Source organism: Coregonus clupeaformis, chromosome 20 (genome assembly GCF_020615455.1).
Source record: "Coregonus clupeaformis isolate EN_2021a chromosome 20, ASM2061545v1, whole genome shotgun sequence".
NCBI lineage: Eukaryota > Metazoa > Chordata > Actinopteri > Salmoniformes > Salmonidae > Coregonus > Coregonus clupeaformis.
In genome coordinates, this window is record NC_059211.1 from 51,250,369 (window position 1) to 51,262,508 (window position 12,140).

The following is a 12,140-nucleotide window of genomic DNA, read 5'->3' on the forward strand; positions in this document are numbered from 1 at the left end:
TTCAATCCGCGTCCCTTTGATGGCATCAAGTGTTCTTTTCCCAGATCAGGGGCTGTAAGCTACGGGATGTCTATGGCAGTATGGAGCCTATAGTGAGTCTATACTCCTGCCATCTAAACACATTACTCCCTCTATCCCTCCATTCCTCCTTCATTCCTCCATCCCACCCCGAGCCCCCCTGTCAAGACCCCCACTCAGAGCGCGCACAAAATGAGACCCCAATTCCAACAATTCTAAACAGAATTTTCCACTAAACCCAAAGTCTTACAAGTCTGTTTGTCAGATAACGGCTTGTGTAGCCTATTAGAATGTCTGGGGTTTGGCTTTGGTTATTGTCTATTGTGTGCCAGGGTGAAACATAGCTAAGGTATGCCAATAACGGCATCATTACAGTTGATTCATTAAGAATGTATTGGTTGCCATTGTTTTTTGTTTGGGATTATTTTGAACTAGCTATTGTAGCCAGGAGTACAAGTAATAATATCTACACAGGGGAGAAGAAATACAAACGCATGAACATTAAAAAATGAAAGTTTCGACATTCAAACAAAATGTATCAGCTGGAAAGCAGAGGTTCTTCCTTTGTGTTCAGGACGATTTATTGTCAATGTCTCCTTGTAAATCTTTTATCAAAACAGCAATTATGCAGTATACTTTGAATAACCACATATCTGAAGAAAATGTAGCCACGGGCCACGTCTGAATCCCGTGCAGTAATAGTGATTGGGTTGGTCTGGGGCCGATATACCCCGACAGTTAAAATCTCTTTACTGGCTCTATCATCACACGGGGTGATAATTATCCCTCCCCTCCAGAGCTCCCGGGACTCTTCGCGCCGCAGGTTCCAAGGGGTTGGTTAAGGTTGCCAGAGGTTCGTTAAAAAGCCTTAATCAGTGGGTTCTGGGTGGTGGAGATGTTGTTGGTGTGGTTGTGTGCTGCTGAAAGGGGAGGGTAGAGTTTGAGGAGGACGGGAGCGTAGCGAGGGGGTCTGTGAAACGTCAGAAACAGCATACAGGCATCGCCACGTAATTACGGGCTGCTATTATGGTCCATCTACTCTCCCAGGAGTCTCAGAGTTTCATTTACACCCTGGCTGGTGCAGGCAGCATCCGCAGCGTGCCAGCGTGAGCCTCATTTGAAGTGCCAGAGCAAGAGAGAAGCAGAAAGAGAGTGAGAGAAGCAACGAGAGAGAGAGAGAGCGAAGGGAAAGAAAGAGAGAGAGAGAGAGTCGACCGATTCTCACTGAGAAAAAGCAATAGTTCCAAGAAAGGTGCCTTAGCCATAGCAGAGCCAGTTTCCCAGTGCCTTGAGCCCTGAGCTGAGCCAGCTTTATGCACACACGAGCGCATCTGTTCGGCATCTGCTAAGCTCAGTCAGTTGCGACCGTGAGTCAACAGGAGTGGGAAGTGGGGAGGACTTTTTAAGAGGACTTCTTGAAAACCCAGGTGCAGGACGCTGTGATTTTATATGGAGACTATATTTGTTGTTTATGCGCTTGTATGGATGGACCGGATGCGTAGAGATTTGTGATCGCGGGAAACAAACGAGGGGAAAAGCTTTTTTCTTCTGTCTGTAGAAGTCTGGTTTACCGCCACTGCTGCGTCTGGATGTGAGCAGCAACTGTGCTTTGCTTGGAAAACTGAGGTTTCTCGGGCTGGTTTCGAGGCGCTGTTCCTGTTCGTGCGTTCTGTGTGCAAGGATACATTTGGCTCGCTTATTATTATTGCTCAGTTTTTTCTACTGTATCCTATTTCCGTCATGACTTCTAGCTATGCACATGTAAGGGACAGGCAAGCAACGATATCAAATCGCTTGGAGAGTCCGATTACATCGAATCTGGAAAACCTTCAAGCCAAAAAGAACTTCTCGGTGAGCCACCTGTTGGATCTGGAGGAGGCCAGGGAAATGGTTGGGACACAGGCGGACGAGAGTGTCGGTGAGGCAGGGAGGAATATGCTTGAGTCCCCGGGGCTGACCAGTGGGAGCGACACCACCCAGCAGGAGAGTAAGTGAGAAGTGTACTCCAAGTGCAGCCTATACACTCGGGACTGATTAACACCTTAACGCAGAAATTGATTATTAGGCTACATTAGCAAATGCAGGCTAGGTCTATATAGTGTAAGATATAGGAACCCATTTTGTTAATAATTCGCAGAATAATCCGCATGGTTGAAGGTTGAACCCATTTTGGTGTGCTCCATCGGTAATTTGAGTGGGCCTGTTTGGAGAAGAGTTGCAGTGTACAGTGTAAATACCGTACAGAATTATGAACATAATACTGCAAGCTACTTTCATTTATTTTCATTAAGTCTTGCCCAGCCTTCTTCTGTTGAAACTATCGCGCGCATGGAAGGAGTCCTTCGTGACTCGTGGTAATAAATCATTTCTGACCGCTACACTAAAAACGACCATTAATTTACCATTAACACTTTGATGTCAACGAAGTATGGCGATGTTGGTGGATATGGTCAATAAAATAAATATTATTGTAAAGTCAAGCTTTACAATAATAAATCAAAACAAACACTACTATGGAGCCTTCCACAACTGCCTTGATGACTTAGATTGGTCAGGATAGCCTGAAATGTGGTTTGTCTATAACTTTTTTTTTTTTTAATGCGATAGAGGAGATGGAAGTACATTTGGATACACCCCATTAAAAGCAAAAGAACACAGCTGGTTTTCCCCATTCAGCCATGCGGTGGAGAGAGTAAATAAACCCCTCAGGTCCCGGGTGATACGCCCTCATATCCAGAGTCATTTGGAGAGGTTGACAGAAACGTTAGGGTTTAATGAGTGTTATTGTTATTCTACGGGTAAATCGGACCTCGAGAAGAGGTATGTGAGAAACGTTGGTAAGGGAAGGCGCGAGGTGATGTCGTTAATTCACAGTTATTTCGCTTGTCAAACAACTTCAGAATATTTCTACATAATCATTTGTCATAATTATCGGATGTGTCCTGTGGACATGGCTCTGACAATTACGGGATCAAATAACAAAACGTCATTAGATCTGCTTGTCAAGAATAAATATGTTCCGTAATTAATCATGTTGGGATGTTGGTGTAATGTTTGGTATTCGTAAACACATTTAGGCCTATAGAAAACAAACAATACACTTGTGATATTAGGAGGAGGAACACATAGCTTGGATAATTAACATCATGCAAAGCCCATAAATCATCGTTGTGAATTCTCTCACTTTGAAAATATATTACCAACAATTTCACACGAGCTTGAACTATTTCCGCTAAACTAATGTTTCATGGGGTCAGATCGCAGTAGGTTCTAGACTACTATAATTTGTTTAAGGCCTAAATCATCATGATTATAGGCATCCGTTGAAATTGAATGGTTTTCACCCCACTTACCACATAAAAGGTTTGTTATGTGGTTCGATCAGCCTTCAGTAAAGCATCTCACTATTTGTCAGTATGCAAACAACAACTGCACCTTTAGCCTAATGTTTTCAGCTCAGATGATTATATGTCTTAGGCCTTCACATAATAACATGGTTTTAATGTATTCCTTTAGCAGGGACAAACAACATACCTACTGCGTAAAAATTGGTTGAATAAACGTTGTTTCCACATAATTTCAACATCAAATAATCAATGTGATGACGTTGAATCAACGTGGAAAACTGTTTGGTTTTGCAAAAAGTCATCAATGTAAAGGATTTTCGTTTTTTTTCACCCAACTTGCAACCTAAATCCAATGACTTGCAACCTAAATCAGCAAAAATGGATACAAACAAATAACCTACATTGATTATATTATTTTGACAATCGTTGTGTTGTAAAAATGTGTATATTTTTTAATGCGAAATTATTTCGCCTAATAATTATTTTTGAAGCCCATTTCTCACGCCCATTACACAATGATACATGTTATTGATATGAATAACATAATGATAACACAAATACCCCTTTAAGTGCTGTGATATGGTCTGCTGTAGTCCCCTGTAACTCCGTTTTTTAGAGCATGGCGCTTGCAACGCCAGGGTTGTGGGTTCGTTTCCCACGGGGGGCCAGTATGAAAATGTATGCACTCACTAACTGTAAGTAACTATAGGATATTTACCATCAAATACTGTGTAAAAAAAAAAGTTTGAAACTAGACTATATAAAATACATATATTCTGTTTTGCTAATAATATATATTCATCTGAAACCAATTGTGAATGCTGTAAAGTTGCAATTGCACTCATTTGAATAGGGCATTTCGTTGTAAACTAGTGATGATAACATAAGAAAAACTGCCAAGGCAAGCGTAGCAGCATTACATTTACATTTTAGTCATTTAGCAGTAAATGACTAAAATGTAAATGTAATGCTGCTACGCTTGCCTTGGCAGTTTTTCTTATTTTATCATCACTAGTTTACAACGAAAGTGCAATTGCAACTTTACAGCATTCACAATTGGTTTCAGATGAATATATATTATTAGCAAAACAGAATATATGTATTTTATATAGTCTAGTTTAAAACTTTTTTTTTTACACAGTATTTGATGGTAAATATCCTATAGTTAAGATACGCGCCTTATACCACTGGAATTGTTCCCATTGTCGACTGTGCGCAATCTGTTTTTGTATAATTAGTCTATCGGCGTATATTCCTGATATTTGTATGTTCCTGATATAAAACCTACATCTTTAAAATGTTGAAATGGATAAGATGCCGATTTAATATTTTATTTTAGGCCTGGCCTATCATATATTCTCGTTAGGCACTTCAAAATAAATGTTGGGACCTTCTTGAGTCTTTCCAAACTTTCGACCACTAGGCCTACCACAACAATAGGCTACAGAAAAGGTGGTTGGTAAAATAAAGAAGTTCAATATATACTCCATTCTGTGTTGCTTTACAATAAAAAAGTATCTTACTATGAGAATAGGCCTTTTATTATAAACTTTAGAGTGGTTGTTTTTGTGGATTTGGAAAGGCTTAATAATGTCAAATTGGTAATGGGTTTCCTCTGATGGATGGGCAAAAAATGACAACATTGTGGGAACTTACTGTGAACTGTACAGCCCCCAAAAGAGATGTGTAGGCTTAATTTGCATTCATACATTCGCCCACTGTAGCAACAGTAGAAATGACTGCATTCTCAGTACAATAAGGTCATAGAAGAGGTCATACATCCTCTGAGGAGAGAAATAAAGCAGACATAGTTGGGGATTGACAAGAAAAGCCTTCTCTCTCTCTCTCTCTCTCTCTCTCTCTCTCTCTCTCTCTCTCTCTCTCTCTCTCTCTCTCTCTCTCTCTCTCTCTCTCTCTCTCTCTCTCTCTCTCTCTCTCTCTCTCTCTCTCTCTCTCTCTCTCCCTCCCTCTCTCTCTCTCTCCCTCTCTCTCTCCCCGTGATGACAACAAACTGGCCATGTTGACCCAAGGGTTGTAGAAAACTACACAGTGGACACACTAGAAGACAATATGGTGCTATTGACAAGAAGTGTTTATGTGTACTGTAAGCCTGTGTGTGTGTGTCTGTATTCAGTATATTATACACAGTATAAAATATAACATATATCTCTATCATAGTATGTTTGTCTGTGTGAACCTACATGCCTATAAATGGACTAAACAAATGTAGGGTATAAAAATACTTATTGGGAGCAGGCAGCCAACAGCGAGAGGAGGTTTACTGTTTCTGTTAGATTATAGATCATACTCTATAGTTAGCCTGTGCAAAGTAGGATTTCCTTTAGTTATTTCCTGCATCTGACCATGATGTTGTTGTGTTGTAGATGAGCAGCTGAACGCGGAGGAGAAGAAGAAGAGGAAACAGAGGAGGAACAGGACTACGTTCAACAGCAGCCAGCTGCAGGCTCTGGAGAGAGTGTTTGAGAGGACACACTACCCCGACGCCTTCGTCAGAGAGGACCTGGCACGCAGGGTCAACCTCACAGAGGCACGGGTGCAGGTAGGACCATAGTATGCCATTTAGCAGACACTTTTATCCAAAGCATAAATTTTTTCGTATGGGTGGCCTCATCGGCTCTACCAACTGAGCCACAGAGGACCGCTACCTCCCAGTCGTTAGCATACTGTAATCCTAATAACCCCAGCCAGGTGATCCTAATAGGTGATCCTCAGGCCCCCAAGTTGTTGTGTTATCTCATCATGGAATCTATTAGGTCCCAAGGACCTTTTGGCTATTTCTCTAAATCAGATATCTATATAAAACAAAATATTGGGTAGATCTTGATGGTACAGTTGTGTATGTGTGGGTGCGTGAGTGAGAGAGAGACAGAGAAAAAGAGAGAAAAGGAGAGACTGAACAAGAGAGAAGGAGAGGGAGCGAACATCTGCGATTAATGCGTACCAGAGCGGGATGCAGAAATCCTTTGATAAAAGAGACTTTGGGCTCATTCCTGAGGCAGTGCGTAAGCTGTGCCTCCCTGAGCCTCGGCGCTCCCAAAGCGTTTAATAATGGATTTGATTTCAGAGTGAGGAACGGCATTATTAGTTCCCCAGTCAGGCCCTTGATCTGCTAACAAAGGAGGCATGTGTCTGTGTGTGCGTGTATGTGTGTGTGTGTAACAAAGAGAGAGAGTGTGTGTGTGTGTGTGTGGTTGAGTATCGAAGGCTCGATACTGAAGGGACAGTATTTGATCATCATGGTGTGCTGAGAGATACGGCTGAGTGTTACAGTATCTATTAGATATGAACAAAACTAAAAAAAAATGGCTTTTAAAACATGCATGTAAACCTATTTTACACATTGTAAAAAGTAAAACATGGATCTCATGGAGAAGTGGTTCATATCATTAAATTCAGGAGTTATATATGATATAGGTTCTGAAATATAAAGATATGAGTAACACTTTATATAGAGATATATTGTAAAGGATTTATATCGGTATTAAAAGTAGTTTATAAACTAGCTAAATTATACGTCTATAATTATTGTCATTATCAATTGGACTGCTTTCATTCGAGGGACTACTGTACATTCATTCCGCTCATTTGTATATATTTTTTCCAGGTGTGGTTTCAGAACAGAAGGGCAAAGTTTCGTCGGAACGAGCGTGCCATGCTGGCTAGCAAGAACGCCTCGCTCCTCAAGTCCTACTCCGGGGACATCACGGCCGTGGAGCAGCCCATTGTACCCCGTCCGGCCCCCCGCCCAAATGACTACCTGTCCTGGGGCAGTGCCTCTCCTTACAGGTAGACCCCCCCCCCATTGTCATACCCTACCCCTACCCCTTTCACTGAAAACATAAACCCAACCGCTCTGTCCTTCAGACCCCAGGCTCCCTCTCTCACCTCTTGCTCCTGCAATAACCACACCTTAACCCTACCACCCCTTCCGTAATGCCACCTCCAGCCCCATCTCCCCTTACTAACACCCCACCAGCCCTAACCTCCAACCCCCTCTCCCCTCACTAACACCCTACCCACCACCCACCATCCCTAACTTCCAACCCCCTCTCTCCTCACTAACACCCCACCCCACCACCCCTAACCTCCAACCCCCTCTCCCCTCAGTAACACCCCACCCTTCACCCCTAACCCCTAACCTCTAACCCTCTCTCCCCTCACTAACACCCCACCACCCCTAACCTCCAACCCTCTCTCCCTCACTAACCACCCCCCTAACCTCCAACCCCCTCTCCCCTCACCAACTCTGTTATTGTTTAATTTCCTCCCATTACATCTCTCCTCCTCCTCCTCCTCCTCTTCCTCCTCTTCCTTCTCTTCCTCTTCCTCCTCCTCTTCCTCCTCCTCCTCTTCCTCTTCCTCTTCCTCCTCCTCTTCCTCCCCCTCCTCCTCTTCCTCCTCCTCTACTACCTGCATACTCCGCATATTTACACGAACCCCTCCAGATCGCTCTTTTGGTCCACCTGGATCCAATGAAACTGTCACTGTATTCGACCTTGGCTTTGATAAACAATAGTCAGGTTTAGACTATAGTGTGTTTCTTTTTGGAGATTTGTGTTACAAGTAATGTAAAAAAAACCTGCCCCTATTTGTCATAGTTTTAGTGGTTAAATTATACTTTCCTCTCTGTCTCTCAGTTTTTGCCACATTCTCTCCAATTACTTTTCTTATACTTATCACAAACTAATATTCTAAAAACAAAATGCATGAATGTTTTGTATAATCTATGGTGACACAATATAGATTGAGTCCTATTTCTAGAACTACAGATTATCTGTAAACAGGTTAGTCTTTCTCTCTTTTCATTCCTTCTCTCCATTCTGCTTAACACGAGGGGGGGATGAGAGATCCAATGACCCTCGTGATGAGGTGATAATCTGAAAACAAACCGTATTAAATCCACTGTTGATCCCTGTGACCTTCTCTGTTATACAATACCAAATAATGAACATTAGAGCAACAGCAGACTCCACTGGGCAGGATTTTTTGTGACTCTGGTTACATTGGTTGTGATTTACAGTAACCACCACCCCCCCCCTTATGAAACACAGTATAAAATGTCTGGCCTGATCGCTATTGCTAAAATACCCATTCTCCAATTGTACCTCAGTGGGGAACCCATGTGGCCCATGTGGTAGAGCATGGCGCTTGCAACGCCAAGGTTGTGGGTTTGATTCCCACGGGGGACAAGTAAGAAAATGTAGGCACTCACTACTGTAAGTCGCTCTGGATAAGAGTGTCTGCTAAATGACTAAATTGTAAATTGGGAACGCTTTCTGGCCCAGCTGTACTCACTATAGTGGATAGTCACATGACCAGAAGTAATGCCAGTGAATAATATCACACTAACGTGGTGCTAACACATACATCACCATTTATATATTCTTATTAAGCTGGTACCCAATGCCGGAGGGAGTGCCAATGCGAGTGCCACAGAAAATGCTGCCCTCACAAAGCAAGTACTCTTTCACTTTACTACATGTGGTTCCTTTATTTTTAAATTTTTTTGGCTTGAAGTGTCTTGGTATTTTCCAGAGTAAGTGAAAACAAATGAAGTATTCAGTCATCATTAAAAAGACTGCCAAAATCTTGACTTTCACAGCCATGAACAATTAAACAGATTTGATGTTTTCCTCATGATGAGTTCAAATGATGTTAATATCGATGCTATTCTAGTTGAACTCACATTGCCATGTTGGCTCCATCGCCGCTGGTTACAGTTCTATCTGACCTTTGCCCTCTGTACCGTTCTCTCCTCCAGTGCCATGGCAACCTACCCCCCCACATGCTCCAACCCCAATACATCCCAGGGAATGAACATGGCTAACAGCATCGCCAACCTGCGGCTAAAAGCAAAGGAGTACAGCTTGAACCAGGTGCCCACGGTCAACTGAGGAGAGAGGGGGGAGAGAGAGGCTTCACGGTGGGGGTGGGGGCAGGAGCAGGGACCCTCTCTCTCTCTCTCTCTCTCTCTCTCTCACGTCTGTCCCACACAGACAGTAAGACCCCAGCCTGGCCCCCACAGGGATGATTAAGATCTGACCGCCCTCCATTTTAGCTTGAAGTCTCCTTTCTTTCCGGAGCTATAGAGATGGATGTGCTTCCTATACTGTCTGCAAACCTGAAGCATCTGATGAGAAAGCAAGCGACGCCGTGGAATCATGAGAGGCTGTTTCTGTGAGCCGCCTCTCTCCTGTCCTGAGCATCGCTGAACTGTCGCTGTCTGTACCAACCAATTATACCAAATACATCAACCAATTAAACCAAAGACATCTAGACTGGGACTGGATGCTGTATCAAATGACTGTTTTTAATTATTTCTTTCAATTAGGTTTTGACTAAATGAAAGGCTAGTTTCCAAAGATATGGAAACCCTGACAGAATAAATCTGACTGTCAGGCTGTCAGTGTCCATCTATAGTTTGATTCACGTTCAAGACCACAGTGCCTTCCTGGGGGTGAGGAGGAGACACCAGTATGGACTACTTTTCAAATGGAGTTCCCTGTATTTTTATAATAGAACGTTCAATAGGATTATAACAGCAGAATGGGATGAGCAACTTCCTGATCAACAACAACAACAACAAGGACTTATCCATGTAAACTGGGAGGTTACAAACATTTATACATTTTAAGATGTTTTTTTCTTCACATTTCTTTCCATTTTATTCCACTGACAAGCAAACTTTTTTTCCCGACGCATTTTGATTCATATAATGCCATGGTACACTATACAGGAAAGGCTAATGTAACCTATTTCTGAATCCAAGACTGTAGTTTTGCTTAGTCTTTGTATGATATCCTTTATTTGTAACAGATAATCATGTATATTAATAAACTCAAGCAAAGTAATGCCACTGTGTCAGACTCACACGGTTGAAGGCTATTTGAGGGCCAGCCACTATATCTACATGAGATTTCAACTATTTAAATAGAAAGATGTGGAGGTCGCTTTTAGAATATTTAGAATTTTAGAATATTGGCAGTTATTTTTTAGAATACAATGTTTAATGAGCTATTGACCAAAGGGAATCATATCAAGTGTAGTTTACGGAGGTTCAATCAGGAAGGCTGGTGTGAATGCTCGTTTAACTTCATCCAGTAAGCATAACATAATTCACTCTGTTTCCTGTTCTAGGGGCATAGTGGGAATGAATACACATGTATCATCAACAGCATAATGGGAATGAATACAAACGTATCATCATCAGCATAGTGGGAATGAATACAAACGTATCATCATCAGCATAGTGGGAATGAATACAAACGTATCATCATCAGCATAATGGGAATGAATACAAACGTATCATCATCAGCATAGTGGGAATGAATACAAACGTATCATCATCAGCATAGTGGGAATGAATACACACGTATCATCATCAGCATAGTGGGAATGAATACAAACGTATCATCATCAGCACAGCGTCTTGTTTTTCCTCCTCTTTCCTATTAGCAACGTGGAGAATGGCATTCACCTGTTTAGCCTATAGCCTATAAGCACGGCACAATAATGCACATTCCTCACGCTCTATGTTTAACCTATGGGCTCACTTTTGCAATTATCACCTTCCTCTCTCTCAACCAATGGGTGTAGATCTTGGGATGTATTTATATGTCAACTTATCTCCGTTCTCTCACTTGCTGTTTTTCAGCAACAGTTTTCGACAACCATTCACCTCGCCACCACCACCTGCTATAATAACCTTAAGGCCCGTCATTTGAACTCCTTTCCCCCAGCGGGGGGGTTTCGATGCCAGTAGTCCCGCATAGAGCTACCTGCCATCACATCTGGCTCAGAGGATCTTCCCTCAGAGACAAGGCCATTCCCCAAACTATTGAATAAAATGTAATGTTGCATTCCGTCTTTGTTGTTCATTCAGTTAAGCCTGTACTCGATCAAACTGTTTCCTTGGTGACTTGTATCTTTGTACGGCTCAAGACTTCTGCTATATAAAAAGGAACAATCAGAATGAAAATATTATACTCCTAAAGAGGACTTATCCATAGATACCCTTCATACTTTAAAATAACCGTAACAACAAGTGTAATTTTTCCATCCGACCACTGCAACAGAGGCCATTTCAAACATTGGATTAGTTTAAAAAATAAATATATTTAAATGAGTGGTGGGCCATTTGGAGAGAAAATGGCTTTTGAAATGTGTGCATGTCCCATTAAAAGTGTTTTATAACCCAGGGACAGACTTTTTCAGAAAAACGCTACTCTCCAAACCTCAAGCTGTTCCCAATCTGCTGATTACCACAAACTAAAATATTCCATCTTTAAAAAGCAGATATTTACGAGGAGGGAAATTCTCTCTCTAATACTGGGGGCACAGTGGCCTCTTTGTGCTCAGCAGCTGTCAGAGAGAGGTTTTCTACTCACTGGCCCTTCATAACCTGTCGTAAACAAACACTAGTTGACTTAACTTGACGCTGAACATCCTGCCATAAAACTGCTGGTGTTTGACATCTCTACAGCGCAATCCAATGTCTTTTACAGTTTGTCGTACCTACACCTTAGTGTGTATCAGAAAGGGACTCTTTTAAGGCAGTGTTAGGGCTTGTTTTTGGCTATATTGGTTTGTGATGGCATTGGTCACTGTGGAGGTTTGCTGTATGGTAGTCTATATGGGATAGTACTAGGTACCAGGGGTGCGTGGCCATGGCTGGTCCGCACAGCACAGTGGCGCCCTGGCTCACCTTTCACGGCCAGGCCAGACTGACCTGAAGTGATTCCAGATGTACAGCCC

General features: G+C 42.3%; 1 protein-coding gene across 2 annotated transcripts; it reads left to right on the forward strand.

The window, feature by feature from the left end:
- Positions 1–845: 845 nt before the first annotated feature.
- On the forward strand, positions 846–10,237 carry prrx1b (paired related homeobox 1b). 2 transcript variants are annotated; one of them, XM_041840506.2, is made up of 5 exons: positions 846–2,005; positions 5,750–5,925; positions 6,991–7,172; positions 8,780–8,841; positions 9,148–9,232. In XM_041840506.2, the coding sequence occupies exons 1-5, from the start codon at positions 1,759–1,761 to the stop codon at positions 9,201–9,203; spliced, it is 723 nt and encodes a 240-aa protein (XP_041696440.1). In that variant the 5' UTR covers positions 846–1,758; the 3' UTR covers positions 9,204–9,232. The 2 variants fall into 2 exon arrangements, with proteins under 2 accessions (XP_041696440.1, XP_041696439.1); XM_041840505.2 differs by lacking the exon at positions 8,780–8,841 and having other exon boundaries at positions 847–2,005; positions 9,148–10,237.
- The last annotated feature ends 1,903 nt before the right edge of the window (positions 10,238–12,140 follow it).

Bases quoted from the DNA above. Each gene is read 5' to 3' on its own strand.
- prrx1b (XM_041840505.2), top strand. From the start codon at position 1,759: ATGACTTCTAGCTATGCACATGTAAGGGACAGGCAAGCAACGATATCA. The intron at 5,926-6,990 runs GTAGGACCATAG...TATTTTTTCCAG, and splicing joins TCACAGAGGCACGGGTGCAG to GTGTGGTTTCAGAACAGAAG. The intron at 7,173-9,147 runs GTAGACCCCCCC...TCTCTCCTCCAG, and splicing joins GGCAGTGCCTCTCCTTACAG to TGCCATGGCAACCTACCCCC.